This window comes from Halichoerus grypus, chromosome 6, assembly GCF_964656455.1.
Source record: "Halichoerus grypus chromosome 6, mHalGry1.hap1.1, whole genome shotgun sequence".
NCBI classification, from domain to species: domain Eukaryota; kingdom Metazoa; phylum Chordata; class Mammalia; order Carnivora; family Phocidae; genus Halichoerus; species Halichoerus grypus.
This window is the reverse complement of record NC_135717.1, coordinates 40619151-40635303: the sequence shown is the minus strand read 5'-3', so window position 1 is coordinate 40635303 and position 16153 is coordinate 40619151. Positions and strand designations below refer to the sequence as shown.

General features: G+C 52.0%; 1 protein-coding gene across 6 annotated transcripts in view; it reads right to left on the bottom strand.

Moving 5' to 3' along the window:
- NPRL3 (NPR3 like, GATOR1 complex subunit) overlaps nucleotides 1–16153 on the bottom strand; it is a 40592-nt gene that overhangs the window by 18699 nt on the left and 5740 nt on the right. For 2 of the 6 annotated variants that reach the window (XM_036083523.2, XM_036083526.2), the window contains exons 3-7: nucleotides 11989–12027; nucleotides 8394–8523; nucleotides 6282–6356; nucleotides 1866–2019; nucleotides 320–401 (exon numbers count right to left, since the gene is read on the bottom strand). In XM_036083523.2, coding sequence (XP_035939416.1) covers nucleotides 320–401; nucleotides 1866–2019; nucleotides 6282–6356; nucleotides 8394–8523; nucleotides 11989–12027 — 480 coding nt within the window. The remainder of the gene's footprint in view (nucleotides 1–319; nucleotides 402–1865; nucleotides 2020–6281; nucleotides 6357–8393; nucleotides 8524–11988; nucleotides 12028–16153) is intronic. The other 4 variants (XM_036083524.2, XM_036083527.2, XM_036083525.2 and 1 more) reach the window with 3 other exon arrangements.

The following is a 16153-nucleotide window of genomic DNA, read 5'->3' as shown; positions in this document are numbered from 1 at the left end:
GCTCTGCTGGGTCTGCAACGCGGGCTGCCTTCCTAAACTCAGCCCCCAAACCCCAAGTCTCACGAGTGGAGGGCACCCTCTGAGCCTCAGTTTCCTCCTCAGTGAAGTGATGACAGTGACACCCATCTTAGGAGGCAAACCCAGAACTTGGCACCATGTCATCTGACCTGTATCTCATGACTCAAGAATTTCAGGCTCTCATGCGTGACTTCAGGGTCGGTTCGGGGGGCTGGCACTCCCAATCCTCTCACCCCCATCTCAGCGGTACAACAGGAGAACGGGCAGCAAGGCCCACGGGCAGGGGCACCACCTGTCTTACCTGTCATAAGCTTCCTTGAGGTCCCTGGCCAGCTTGCACTTGGGCAGAATGTGATGAAATGGGGACTGAGGACCATCATTTGCTGCAAGAATCAGAACACAGAGAATTTAGAGCCTCCAAAGCAAGGAAATATGCAAAGGCTAGAATGGAAAATACCTTTAAAATCAAGGTTAACTGGGGCACCTGGGTGGCTCAGTCAGTTGAGAGTCTGACTCTTGGTTTTGCCTCAGATCATGATCTTGGGGTGTCGTGAGACGGAGCCCCGCATTGAGCTCCTCACTCAGCAGGGGAGCCTGCTCAAGATTCTTTCTCTCCCTCTGCCCCTCCCAACCCCTGCACTCACGTGCTCTAAAATACATAAATCTTAAAACAAACAAAATTTAACTGAAAATAATCTGTGCAACCAGTTGAATTAAGATGAGACTTTGGCTGTGTTCAACTGTCTTTATATGGGAGATCTGTATGGAAACTTCACCACTGGTGCCCCCTGTCCCTGCAGCCAGCTCACCGGTGGCCCCAGACGCCCAGAGACACTTTCCGCCTGGTGAGCAGGTGCTTCCATGCCTCATCCCACTCACTCATACCAATACTATTTATTTTTATGATCAAAAGTCTTTCATTAATCCTTTCTCATTAATGCCTTAAAATATGTAGTTAAATTGAATTTGTAAAAAAAATTTCCTGTGATAGGGGTGCCCGTGTGGCTCAGTTGGTGAAGCGTCTGCCTTAAGCTTGGGTCATGATCCCAGGGTCCTGGGTTCGAGTCCCTCTGCCGCTCCCCCTGCTTGCGCGCTCTCTCTCTCAAATAAATGAAATCTTAAAAAAAAAAAAAAAAAAAATTTCTGTGATGAAGTCACAGACTCTAAAGAGAATTTCTTTTAAACAGCTTCTGGATTGTTATTAATCTACACATAACTGGCCAAAACATTATACATTTTGACAGCTGTCAAATATAAAAAGCAAGTTTTCACTGAAAATGCACCTGAGTGAGACAGTTCTCGTACGCCGATCACTACTTTCACTTATTGCTAGAGTTACACCGGGGTCACCTTCAAACCTGTTTCTGGTTTTCTCTTGTTTCAGAGGCGCTGACCTGAGATGGAGATGGAGTGTGTCGCAAGTAGGCGTTTCTCTGTGCTTAGAGGTGTTATGGAATGCCAAAATCCACAGGGAGATCTACTGGCAAATGATACCTTTAATAATCGGCCCGTTGGTAACTCAGCTAGGTCCTCCTTCACTTCACTCAGAAGCGAGGGACTGGGAAGGGCCCATCTTGCCAGCCCTGTTCCCAGCGGCCCCTGCGCGCGGCCCCCCACCACAGGCCGTTGGGCAGTGCCGCTGGGAGGCGGGGCGCCGTTCAGGCTGGGGATCCATCTCCAGCATCAGTTCAGAGCTGCTCTCCAGCTGTGTCCCTTGGGGCGTCCTCCCTTCTCAGGGAAGATCACCAGACCAGCACATACGGCCTTGGTGCCTGTCTCTGCATCTGCAAACCTAGACCGGGGCCCCTGGCGCGTGTGTGGAGCAGAGAGACACCTGCGGTGCTCACCGTCAGCCACTGCGGACACCTCGTCCTGCAGCGCCAGGATCAGCTTGGCCTCTCTCGTGAGGTACTGGCAGCGGCGCTCCTCATGCTGCAGCACGGTGGCGATGCGTCGGGAAAGGGTGTGCAGACAGTTTATCACCGACGGGTCCGCATTGGCCTGCGGGAGAGGCCACGTGGGACTCAGACGGCACCCAGGCACGGCCGACCCAGGGCACGAGGAACCCTCTCTTCCTTTCCTGCACAGCCCCCTCCAGGTGCCACCGCGGTCCCCGGCCCTGTGTCCCCTCCAAGGTCCGTCCACACAAACACAAGTGTGCTCAGCATCCCAGCTCGGGAATGGCTGCCTGCAGGGCAACCAGAGGTGGTTCTGTGGGGCCCCCCAGCTGGTGGGGGGACACAGGCATCTCCGACAAGCAGAGGTGCTGCAGGGCACCGCACCAGGGCCATCCAGGACGGCGGGGTACAAGCCGGCCTCCGCTCCAGGCCAGGCAGGGGCAGCGCTCGGGGGCGGCGGGGCAGCCGACCACCTGCTGTGTGACCCCAGGCTCCCATCTGAGAACGTTCAACAGTGGCCCTCCCTCACCAGTTAGTCTGACAGAGCCTATCCAGGGCACAACCCCAGCAGTGTCTGCGGTCAGGGTGTACGGCTGACTTGGTGGGCAGGACCAGGCTTCGTGAGACTTCAACCACACAGACCCATTACGCCAGGGTCACGGAGCGTAGTAAACACAAGCACCGGGCCGACTGTCTGCTGAGCACACTGTCCTCAGGAGAAGAGGCTCTTCCCAGCAGAAACAAGCCTGGCTAACAGAAGAAGTCAGCAGGCTCCAGGCCACCCCTCTCCCCACAAGCTCCCCGGGCACCCCTGTGCTAACTCTGGAACCTATCAGACGTCGCAGCGAGGCCAGGCAGGCACACCCACCCAGGCCAGGGGTGGAGCAGGCAGCTGTAGGGTCTCTGAAGATGCTCCACAGAGCAGATAACCGGCCAACCATGACTCAGTGTGTCAGGAGGCCGACAGGGCTGCTGAGTCATCCGAGGGGTGGAGGTGGGAGAAGGGAGAGGGACGCATGGTGCCACCGATTAAAACCCCTAGTACGGCCTCCCCTCCTGTTTATCTGGCAGGCAGGGCCCTACCAGCAAGGTGTCCACAGCCAGCCTTCTGGACCAAAACCCACACCAGACTCAGTGAACACCTTCATCACCTGGAGTTGGAGAGATTTTCTGAACTCCTAGCAGATCTCATGTTCACAAACAGAATCCACACCTGACAACAGCATACCTGCGCTGGGGAGAGGACTAAACACCACTTTCGGGCCATGCCCATCACTGGGCAGCAACCCTGCCCCTTCATGTCAAGGACAGCCCCTCAGCAATGTCCCCCACAAGACTGTGGAACTAGAGGGCCTAGGTTATAAAGCATGTGCAACTGCTTTACAACAAAATACACTTCTAGAAGACTCTGTGTCAAAATACTGTCAGCAGCAAAACAGAGGAAGGAGAATGATCGTATGCACATGGTTATTCCCTTCAAGAAGCAATCAATTCACACCTGACAGCCTGACCCTATGCTCACAGTCCCAGTGGCTGGAACAGGACGGTGTTTTTAGTCAGATGCCCAAGCCCACCAGTTCTACATTCCCAGGCATGCAAGGGGGTGCTCACCCAGGCGAGGCCCGATGACCCACACTGATGGGGTATGCTGGGGTATCCTGTGTGGCTTCACAGGCCAGGCATCACTCAAGGTGCCTGCAGAGCCCAAGGCTTTGTCTGGCCACAGTGAGAAAGGGACCACCTAGGACGTGCCGGCGTAAGTGGGAACTCTTAGAATTTGCCCCACAGGTGATGTAAAACAGCAGGAAATTTAGGGGATCGCCTGTGAGACTTTCTCACTCCCAGAAAGTGCACCGAAATGTAATAAGGCCTTTAGAGCAAATGTCCAATTTGCAGGCAATACACAGACAGACAGTAAGCACGATCAGATGAATCCAGACATGGACCATTCAACGGGACGAAGGGAGAAGAGAGTCCTAGACTGGAAGAGACCTACAGACACAGCCCACACACCTGTGAGGGCGAGGTTTTCATCCTGGTCCAGACAGGCCAACGGCAAAAACTACGGCCACTAGGCACTAGCTGATACCAAATTACGGCAAACTTTATCAGGTGTGAACGGGTATCACGGTAGAAGATAAATGTTCCTATTTCATAGAGATGCCACCTGAAGTACATAGAAATGAGCAGACATGAGGTCTGGGACTTGTCCTGAAACACCTGAGAAGCCAGGGTGTCCCGGTGACGGCAAGGGGACATCAGAGACAGGTGTATGAGGTTAATCAAACTATCGTCACTAGCTGGGGATTTGTTTAAAACTATTCAAAGTGAAAAGTTAAAAAAAGTATATGTTTTTAATGTGACTATTAAAAAGGAGAAAATAACTTCCTACCCTAAAAATATCAGCGCTTTACATTATTTAAAATTCCCCCCCTTCAACATCATGGCCCCTGCTACTTGAAGTCCTGCACTACCTTGTTTCTTACTGCAGCAATCCACCCTCCTCCTCCAGGTTCTGGCCTCGCCCCCAAGCCTCACCTTCAACAGCCACAGGCTGGGCTACATAGTAACTACCACCCTGTCTCATCAGCCCCCAGCTGCTGGACACTGGCACTGTTTCCAGCCTGGTTATTATCATAAAGGTCTCCCTACAACCTTAAAATCCGCTTGTTTTCTTGACGGCTGTACCCAGGGGTGTCAGACGTGCTGCTGTCGAACGCTGTTCCTGAGACCAGGGCCTGCCTGCAGGGTGGGGCCGCGGCGGCTTCTCAAGGCCACCCACCGGGACAGCCTTCGCCAGGATTGTCGGGGCTGTTTCTTACTTAACGGACCGCTCTGTGGGTGTCTGCAGTATGTCACTTTAGAAGTCATGCCCCATACTATTTACACTATGAAAATCCCAAGACTGTAACAGTCAAGGTCTCCACTTGGAACCGCACACCCCAGGGACAGCCACTGTTAACCCATCACTTTGTCTTAACGCGGCTCCTTATTTATCAGCAAGGTAGGCCAGTTTTAAAAATTAGCTCCATTCCAAAGAACCTTTTCTCTGGCATCATTTTGGTTTTGAGCCGTTCACAGTGAATGTGGTCTTCTCTCAAGAAAAAAGCACCTCAAGACTTAGAATGACACCCAATTTTACCAGCGTCCTCTGCTTAGTGTCATTTCGGCCACTCTTAAGGCTTTCAGAGCACACACTGCTCCTCATCACGGAGGCCAGTCACTCTGTCTGGGACACTTCTGTGAAAAGCCATCATGCAGATCACATGTGCCCAGCCAGAAAGAACTACTGAGTATTTTGGCACAAACAGGTAGTGGGATAGTTCAGAGGAATTCCGTTATGTAACAGTCACCAAATATAAATTTCCTAGGAAATTCAAAGTCCTTTCATAATATGAGTGAGTCTTTACCCAGGGATGCTTTTTATGTTTATTTAGATCCCTTATACTTTGACAGCTTCATTGAAAAGAAATCTCCTCTAACACAACTTCAGACAGTCTGGGAACTGCCCAAAGAAACTATCAGCTTAATCATCAAAAACAAAATGGAAAGCAACAAGTGCTAGTGAGGAGGTAGGTACGCTGGAATGCTCACACACTGCTGGTGGGGAGGAAAGATGGTGCAGCCACCGTGGGAAGCAGTCTGGCAGCTCCTCAACAGGACCCTGGAATTCCACTCCTAGGTGTATACCCAAGGGACATGAAAACATGTGTCCACACAAACATTTGGACACAAATGTCCATAACAGCATTGGTCATAATACTGTACTGATGAACATACAACGTTCATAATGGCCAAACTGCAGAGACAACACAAACGTTCATCAACAGATGATGCACAAACTGTGGTCCACCCGTACAAGAGAATACGGTTCTGCCACAAAAAGGAATGAAGTCCGGATACATGCTACCACATGGATGAACTAAGTGACAGCAGACAGACACCAAAGGTCACATAGTGTAGAATCCAATCTCTATGAAAATGCAGAACAGGTAAATCCACAGAAGGAAAGCAAACTGGTGGTTTCCAGGGGCTGGGAGAGGAGAGGAAATGAGGAATAAGTGGTCTCCTTTTGGGGCAATGAAACGTTCTGGAACTGACAGTGGTGAGAGTTACACAACATTGCTCCTAAAGCCACCGAACTGTACACTTCAAAATGGTTAAAATGGTAAATACTATGTGTATTTTATTTAGAAAACACAGTATGGGTAGACTCTTGCAGGACCCCAGGAGAGGCCTGGCAACAGCTGGGCAGCCTGAGCTCTGAGCCAATGACACAGGCACCAGAAGTGAGGGGCTGCGACTCTCCCTGGACCCTCCTCCCCGATCTACCAGGGCTCTTCAGCCATCTGTACACTCGCTCACCCTCAGTGCAAACACCACATTAAAAAGAATCATGGTGGGAGCTTCCCTCTTCGGAGATGGATCTGTTTTGGAAACCTAGAAAAGAAATACATTCTAATGAGTGAGAGCCACCACATCCCAAAAAATCCTGTTTAGTGCTATCCTTCAGGCATGGGGAAAGGTTCCAGAATATAGCCAACCCAGAGAAAAACAGAGCCCTAGGGTCTTTGAGAAGTGATCACTGCCTCTAAATGGGCAAGCACGGGCAGCACAGACGGAGACACGGCTGAGACTAGAGTGGGAGGGTCAGCGCTATGACCCAAAGTGACAAGACTACCCCAGTCAATGGGAGTGAGCTGAGGTGCCCCCGCGAGACAAGATGGGGAGAGGCTCGAGCAGATGGGGTATTCTCTGCCCAGACTCTCCCTCCCCCACTGCTGTTTTCAGTGTCCACCTGGGTCCTCTGTCTCCGCCAGGTATGGTAACCACTCAGGACGATTAAGAGACAGAATAATGCTCAGAGCCAGCAGAGACCAAGCTGCTGCTCCGGCATCCAGCCACCGCAGGTCACCAACACCAAGCTGAATACATGTGTTGCCACCAGGGGGCATGGGAGTGTGCGTGAGGGGGTGGTGGCCACATCTCCCTGGGCCATCCCAAGCAGGCTCTTTACCATCTCTGCCTTTCACTCCAGTTTTGTAGGGTGTGACTCCTGGCAGGATGTCAAATCTCCCCTCTGTCACCCAGACGTCAGCCGTGCAGACTGAGCCCTGTCTGCAGGGGCCTTGGTAAAGAGGAAGGAGCCGCCCATGGGGCCCGGTGCACCCAGCCATGGCCTGATGTCCTGGCATCTCCAACTGCCTCAGAAGCTCCTTCCACGGGCATATTCATGGATAAGATTTGAGGACTGCAATTTCTGGATCATATAAATGGAGCTAAATCTTATGCCATCTTATCAAAGCCCTGATTGTGCCTGTGTGCAAAGGACTGACTAGCAGGTTCTGGTGTCAAATTCCCTTGGGTAACAGTGCATTCAATCTTGTTAAAACCCCTCAATACTATAACATTTCATTCATCGCAGAATGCACATACAGGGTTTAGCACAATACTAAGAACTAAATTAATAATATTTGCTATGTCATCATTTAATAAGCAAGAAAAAATACTTGCACCACTTTAGAAACAGATGTCCTAGATATAAAGGGGAAGGTGGCAGTCAGGAGAGACCCAGGATGCAAAGAGCAAAAGCCAGGGGCAGGGATTGAACCCACGGGAGACCTATGGGGACATGTAGCTGATTGTACGCATGGACACACACACGGGGTCAGATATATGGCACGATACAATGGCTGCCTTCACCAGAGCCAGTGTGAACCATGGCTCCCTGAGGGCCCCAGAGTCAGGATAGGCCATGCCTTCCCAGGGAGGGCCGTACCTGCCCAGGGAGGGCCATATCTGTCCCAGAAAGAACCTCACCTGCCCATGGAGAACCCCACCAGCCCCTGGAAGAACCCCACCTGTCCCAGGGAGAACCCCACCTGCCCAGGGAGAACCTCACCTGTTCCAGGGAGAGCTCCACCTGCTCAGGGAGAGCTCCACCTACCCAGGGAGAACCTCACCTGCCCCAGGGAGAACCTCACCTGTCCCAGGGAGAACTTCACCTGTCCCAGGGAGAACCTCAGGTACTCAGGGAGAGCTCCACCTGCCCAGGGAGAACTCACCTGCCCCAGGGAGAACCTCAACTGCTCAGGGAGAGCCCTACCTGCCCAGGAAGAACCTCACCTGCCCCAGGGAGAACCTCACCTGCCCCAGGGAGAACCTCACCTGTCCCAAGGAGAACCTCAACTGTCCCAGGAAGAACCTCACCTGCCCCAGGGAGAACCTCACCTGCCCCAGGGAGAACCTCACCTGCCCAGGAAGAACCTCACCTGTCCCAGGGAGAACCTCACCTGCCCAGAAAGAACCTCACCTGCCCAGGGAGAACATCACCTGTCCCAAGAAGAACCTCACCTGCCCAGGAAGAACCTCACCTGCCCCAGGGAGAGCCCCACCTGCCCAGGAAGAACCTCACCTGTCCCAGGAAGAACTTCACCTGCCCCAGGGAGAGCCCCACCTGCCCAGGGAGGGCCATACCTGCCCCAGAGCATGCTGCAGCAGTGTTGGGTGCCCAACAAACCGCACGTTATCAATCTTCAGTTCAAATTTTTGGCCACACATTTCAGACTTGGTTGCCAAAATTGTTGCCAGAATGACATCCGAAAACCTTAAAATTAAAAAAGGGCAGAGTGGAAATAAGTAAACAAAGTGCCACAGTACCATGCCCACCTGCCCTCAGAGGGGAAAGGTCTCAGGACATGGCAGCTCCGTGCGTGGAGTGCTCTACCCCCACTGCGGATCTGGAAGCTTCTATCAATTGCCCTTCTGAAGCGATCCCCAAGACTGGGGACATAAAATCACCAGAATTACAAGGTAAAAGGCATGAGAAGCATAGACTGAAGGCACATGCTGTCATTTCTCGGCATGCTCTATGAAATTCAGGAGAGAGAACAAATTGCAGTTTGCTTTCAATGGGAGGACAACAGCTGGAGCCGGCACCGTCCTGAGGGCCACTCGTTAAGGCGCACAGGTGTGGGGAGGGGTCTCCTGATGGCCCGGGTTTGCCGGGCTGCACCCCTCCACCCCCAGGTGAGTAAAGGACAATACTAACTACAGTGTGCTCATCACCTTCCTCATGGCATGGCTGCCCGGTCGTTCCCTTACGCTCAACATGTCAACCTTCTAGTTCTTACTGGGGAAGAAACCTTTAAGATGTGCAAAATGTGCAGAACCAGAGACATGATACGAAGGTGGGGATGCACAGGACTGGATGCCATGGAAAAGCAGGCATGGCTGTGGTGGGACAGCAGATCTGGCTACGATCTCTGTAAAACTGTAGAGCTCACCCCCATTCAAGATGCAGCTGTGCACTTATGTCTCCCCACTAGCAACCCTGCTCCTTCCTGCCCAAGGGGATCCAGATAAGCGAGAGTCACCACAGGGAGGAGAGGGCCGGGGGTGCAGTGTGGACTCTTATCTCGGAGCCCAGGCTCCAGGGGCCTCCACTCTAGAAACACTGATGTGCTGTGTCTGATCAGGAGCCAGGAGGAGACAAGTCCTGTGCTCATTTCTCCACCTGGGAAAGAATCTCTAACACCCAGGTCGAAGGGCACACTGTGTGGGGGAAGGTGGCTCCAGCTCCTTCAAGGCCACGCTCTGCCCGAAGAGGCCAATGAGGACAGACACTCCAGGGTGCATCCTGGGCCTTCACTGAGGAGCTCCGGTGAATCAGGGACCACACCAGATGTGTCTCTTCTAAAGGAGCTGGCTGTGGGGGAGGGCGGCAATGAACACCCTAACACTCCAAAAGGGAAGGTCCTGCTGCAGACTGCGGCTTCAGTTCAACTCTGAAATAGCAAATGACTTGGACATTAAGTGATCTAGGAGGGGGTCGTGGCTCTGGGCCCCTTACACTTGGCAGGGCTCAATGTCTAATGTAAGAGAGGTAACTTAGAACCAGCCTGGAGCAAGAACCTCACTGTGGTCAACCAGCACACGGACAAAAGCGAGACAGGCGGCTATGGGACTCTTCCCAAGCCTCTCCGCTAGACAGCCGGGGAGCCTAGCACTGCCAAGGGGGGCTGGTCATGCTGGCTTCCAGCCATCCCCTAGGACCAACATGGTCATCTCGGTGTCCTTGGTCACTCTGTGGTCCCCAAACAAACCAGATACAGGGGTCTGGGTCAAAACGGGCTGCCTTGCGTCCTGTATAGTCAGGAATGCAGCTGGACCTTCTGATACCAATGTTGTCAGAGACATTCTGGGAAATTCGGGACCCACAGCTCAAGCCCTTGGCTGCCCAATGTGGGTCACTCCTTCCCAGGAATACTGCTCTCTAGAGTGAATAAACCAGAGATGGAAGATTCCAGTCTTAGACAGGAGGCTTTACATGCTTTCTTCAAAAACTTTAAATGGCTCACCCCACCCTGTAACTCCCATCTGAGGGATACAGTGATGGTGAGGGAGGGCTCAGGATGATAAAACCCTACTAAACACTTCTGCTCTAGTAACTGATCCAGTGCCAACATTCCATACCCTATCTCAACAAACACGACCCCTCCACTCTGTCACCCAGTGATACAAGGGATACAAAGATGACGGAGAGAAAAACAACTTCCTACCATTCCAGAGGTTCACTTTTTCTTGTGATATGAAAAATCTCCACTAAAAACCTCTGCTCCGCCATGAAGAGCCATGGACGGGCCTCAGCCATGGCCTTTAGCCACCAGTCCAGGAACCTAAGTTTGGCTGTGAGATGAGCCCTGAGATTCAGAGGTCAACAGTAGTGGCCCAGTTCACGTTTATAAATACCCAGATCCAAGAGGTACCCTTCCAAGAGCCAAATAAAAAACACTTCCCCCTCTGGGTCCAGAAAGGACAGAGCAGAGGGGGCCAGCTTGAGAGCCATGTACTGCTGACATTAAAAGCCACACTGCCCTAGGTGGCCATCAGGGAGGCCTCTCTGGGGTGGCCCACGGGGTGGTGTTCAGCTGCTCTGCTCTATGAGCAGTCTGACCCACACAGAAATCCACTCACTGTAGCCTCGTATTACACACTTATGGTAAAAAAATACTTGAGTGGCTTATACTTTCTGTACTGTGTCTGCTGACATCAGACACACAAAGTCACAGAGTTCTATCATGAGATTTGGGGGAAGGGTACATAACTGATATAAACAGCAAAGAAAAACAAAAACGAGGGACAATATTTGTTTCCAAAATTTACAAAAATCCTTTTCCCTTGTTTTGAAGATGAAAAGCCTGGTAAATATGTTGCAACACAATAAAATAGCTGTTATAAAAAATAATATTCCTGGAATAACTTTCAAATTAAAAAAAAATAAAAGCATTTGAGATGAACCAGCCCAGCTGAAAAACAGGCAAGACTTTCCATTCCTGCTGGGATATTCAGGAACGGGCTTTTTCTAGGGCTTGGCCAGGAAAAAAAAGGAGGAAGAGACAGCAATGGAAGGGAACTCCACTCCGCTCCCTCCTGTTTTTTTTTGGGGGGGGGGCTCACAGACGCTCCATGCACCTCCAACACCTGGGGGGGTTGCCCCATTAGGGGCACAAAGGGTACCACAGTATCCACACCCTTCTGGAGAAGTGCCATATAATCTCCATGGGAACATTTTTGCCTCTAATGGGCACACACAACAGCATCTAAGTCCAAGCCTCACATTTAACACCTGGCCCTTGGGCGAGGCCTCCTATAACTCCTCTGAGAAATGAAGGCAAGAAGCAATGATCAAGGGTCTCTCTGGGGGAAGCTGGCTAGGGAGACAGGGAGCCCTGTTCTCACTTGCCTACCACCTTCCTGAGGCCACCGGTGCCTGCCTGGAGGAGGGGCGGTCTGTGTGCACGCCTGGCTCCAGAAGTCTCCCTGGCGTCAGCCAACCTTGCCTTGGCCTCCCAGGTAATGTGGAATAGCTGAGTAACTCCAGGTGGAGAAAGGGCAGGGGCCGTGGGAAGCCGGGGCACTCGTGGGGGGATCGGGCAGTGAGGACCGAGCCAGAGCCTGTGTGCCTCGTTAGTCATTCTTCAACACTGAGGGCAATCAGGAGTTAAGCACAATTACAAGAGAAGGCAGCAGGAATCAAGACAGAAAGGTGGTGGAGAAGTGTCAGTCTTACCCTGCAACCAATCGCTCATCGGTTGGAGGACATGGCTCGCTGGAATGGGAACAGGACCATCAAGACCAAACAAACACACTGATTTTAAAAATCACGAATAGTTACAAGGCTGTTTTATTAAAACAGTATTAAAGTCTAGCACAAGTACTACCATAAGCATTAACTGCTGAGGGCAAGGCTAAGCAACTTACCGGACAAGAAAGAAGATACAGACACTTGCCAAGTTGAAGACTTACCAGAGTTTTCTCACAAAAGCTTAAATTCCCACATGTAAACAGAGCCTGGGCACAACTGAGAGCCAATTTTCAGAAGCAAGAGCAAGGCTGGAAGACCTGGGTCAGAGCCCAGCACCACACATATTAGCTGGACACCCATGCACAATTAGTCTTTCTGACGAAACCGTCTCCGTGAGATGCCGTGAGATCCCCGGACGGAAAAGCCTTACGAGAACTGCAGAATGCCACTGGATATCTGAGCTTCAACCCTTGAGGGACTGTGACTGCCTGCACACCCAAACTCGCCGAGCCTTTGCTCAGCACAGGACCACGGGCCCTCTGGCAGCAAGGAGGCTGCGGCCCCCGTGCACGTGCTATGCCACACCCGTGCACTGTGCAACTTTAGTTCTGCAGAGAGTACGTTTAGAAGAGTCAAGCTACTCTGCAGAGTGTTCTGGGACAGTCCCTGGAATCCAGGAAACAGAGAGCAGGCCAGACCCCAGAGGTGGGACAGCACTGGAGGGACGAGAGCCTACCACGACCCCGTGCCATGACCACCGGGCTGCCCTGCTGCTCCCCACAGCTCTCACCAAGAAATATATACCACAGACCCACAGGACAGAAGCACACAGCCAAGAGCCCCTTTTTCAACAGCTCCCGAACGTCAGCTCATCAGTGTCCACAGTATGAAAGGGGGAAGGTGTTCTGTGGACCTTCCCAAGATCACCCAGAAAGTCAGAATCCCTAGAGGCTCAAGTGCAACTCCTCCAACTTTTATCTCCTACAACCAACAGGTCACAATGAAACCCCTCTACTTTCCAAAGGGAAGAAGCGTGTGGGGCTTCCGAGTATCAGCAGTGCTCTTTTCCATACCAGGCTGTGGAGGTGACGTGTCAAACGCCCCTGGCATGTGTCATGAACTTGTGTCTGCCCCTGTGTGGGAGGCAGAGCCCCCAGCAAGCACTCTCACCAAGACACAGATGTTCCCATGATACCAGACCTGGGAGGGGAGGCAGAGGTGCCTTGCCACCCTCAGGCATCTTAAGACACCCAAACTGAGGCTCATGGTACGAGGAACATACCCAAGACTATACACTGTAGGTGCAAAATGAGAGTCACACCCAAAACCCAACCCTGTACTTGTCCCAGCACACTGTCAGCCTGCATGCGCCAGAGCAGACGCACCAGTGTACTTACTGGCTGGGCCAGGAAAGGGGTGGGGGATGCCCAAGCTTGGGGACAGCACTGCTTATCCACCTTCTGGGCACTGACCCCAGCTCTAGGAAATAGGGGCTCCTTCCTTCCCCTTTCCTTCCTTCCTTCTTTCCTTCCTTCCTTTGCCTGCCTTCCTTCCTTCCTTGACTATTTATTTATTTGAAAGAAAGAGAGAGAGAGCACAAGCAGAGGGAGCAGCAGAGGGAGAGGGAGAAGCAGACTCCCCGCTGATCAGGGAGCCCGACATGGGGCTCACTCCCAGGACCCTGGGATCATGACCTGAGCCGAAGGCAGATGCTTCACCGAGCCACCTTTCTAACACATGGCCACACACACGCTAGCAGAAGCAAAGCTGTCAAGAGAGGCCTGGTGGAGGCCCGTGCACCTGGGGGAGAGGACTAGCTATGTGCCAGTTTGCACCCTGGCACGCCTAGCCGAGGTTCCCATCTGGCTGAGGGTGTGAATGTGCCCCAAAGCTGAATCCACTGCTTAGAGAAAGGTGGTCAAGCCTGAGGCAGGCAGGAGTGCCACCTGATTCCACTGCCCCACAGGGAATTTAACAATGCTAAGAATTTAAAGGTGTGGACAGAAATCTTTCACACTTCCAAGGTCTTCTGGATGGTATCTAGAGTAAAATGATTTCTGAGTGTTTTGAAATGAAGTCGACTCTTCTTCAAGCTACCATCTTCTTCTCTGAGATTGTGCCCAGAACACTCCACGTTGGGAGGGATAGTGCCAGCGACAGCGTTTGTGACTGATACCAGGCTTTCTCCAGGACCTCTCCTGACGGTTTTTCCCCTGCTGGTATGGCAGATGCATAATGCTATGAAGCATGACCTTCCCAGGGGCAGGCACCTGGGTGGCTCAGTTGGTGAAGCGTCTGCCTTCGGCTCAGGTCATGATTCCAGGGTCCTGGGATCGAGTCCCACCTCGGGCTCCCTGCTCAGCGGGAAGCCTGCTTCTCCCTCTCCCTCTGCCGCTTCCCCTGCTTGCACTCTCTCTCTGTGTCAAATAAATAAATAAAATCTTAAAAAAAAAAAAAAAAGAGCATGAGTTCCCTGGTCCCCAGCACTCATCCAACAGGAGCACTACAGCTTTTCTACATTTGAACTTCAAGCCTTAAAGACAATGAACAATATCCATTTTCTTCCCTTCCTACTGAATTCTATAAGAGGCTTTTTTTAATAGAAGGGTTAAAAAAACCCTGCCAGTTAATTCTTATACCCTGAAGCACAACATCTTGATTCACCTTTAGAAGCAGCACACGCTCTAAGACGGTGTTGTCCAACAGAACCTCCTACTGCAAATCTGAGCCATTCAGTGCGGCAGCCACCAGTCACCCACGGCCCGAGCACCTGAAATGCGGCTGGTGCAAGGAGGAACTGAATTTCATCTAAGGTCATTTCTATTTAAATGGTGACTTTAATACCGGGCAGCACAGCCCTGCATCCTCACTTCTCTAGGGCAGCGTCCATCTACCACCACACTCAGAAGTTGCACAAGTGGCCTGTTAACATGGCTTCAGTCTGGCAAGACAACGAGCAGGAACATTCTGCTGGTTCCCAAAGAAAAGCACCTTCGAGAGGACCATCGAGGACAACCCCGTACTACCCCAGGAAGATGTCTGAGCCATGGCACGGCTCCCCCAGGCGCCAGAGGCTTGGCAGGCCAATGTGACGAAATACAGCTGGGCGCTCAGAGGTATTAACCTGTATCTCTGACACAGGGGCAGGTGGGGAGTGGGATCGTCAGATGCTATAATGTGCCACAATTACCACAGGAAGTAATTCTTAAATTTAATGAAAAAGAGAGTATGGAGAACCGGCTCTTCATAGTGAACAGCATATCTGTGATACCCTGATAGACCCATGTCGTCTTGCTCCCTTCCCATGGTTTTTCCTCTTCTTTACGCTAAATATTGAAATAACTCCCTAAAAACATTCTCTTAGTCTTTTATTATAAGCCTCTGAGAGTTAACTGCAGGAGTCAGGTGCTGCCAGCCTCCTAGGAAACCCACATAGACTGTTCCAAGAGCACTTTCTGCATTTTCAGCAGCCTGTGCCTCCCCTCTGTGGAGCCCGGAGAACGGCAGGCAGGGGGCCAGCCCTGCTCTAAAGGAATCTATGCCACAGGTGGAGGACAAAATGCACCCACCCCATGGGCAGGGGCAAAAAGCTTTCTATGCACCTGGAACAAACAAGAGTTTGCTCCAAGTGGCCGACCTCAGAGGACAAGGTGACCACAGCCTCTACATCAAGCAGAACAACCCATGGATGTCCAACAGTCCCCCACACTCCCTACCCCGCCCCCCTGCTGGTCTCTCCTTCAAAGCTTGCTGCCCTCAGAGACAGTCACTGGTCATGCCAGAGGCCCCGATATCCTCACAAGAAAGGATAAAAACCACACTCGTGGAACTGCATAATACCATGGCAGGTATGGTGCCTTGTCAAGAGAACTGAGGGAGGCTGTACTCCATGGCACTGCATGCGAAGTTCACTCCATGGCAAAGGCCCAGGTGGGAGCCTCAGCTCTGCGGCCACGGGACGGTGGAGGCTGAGTCCTTTACCTCACTCAGGCCCCAGCTATGTTTAGAGGCACCCAGGACAGGCAGTTTACAATCCTTCCTCCTTCAACTGGGCCTGTATTACCATTTACTAAGCTTTAAAATAAACATAAGGCAGAAGTAGTCATGTGTGATGTTTGCCACCCTGACAGCATGTCCCAGAAAAAGCAGG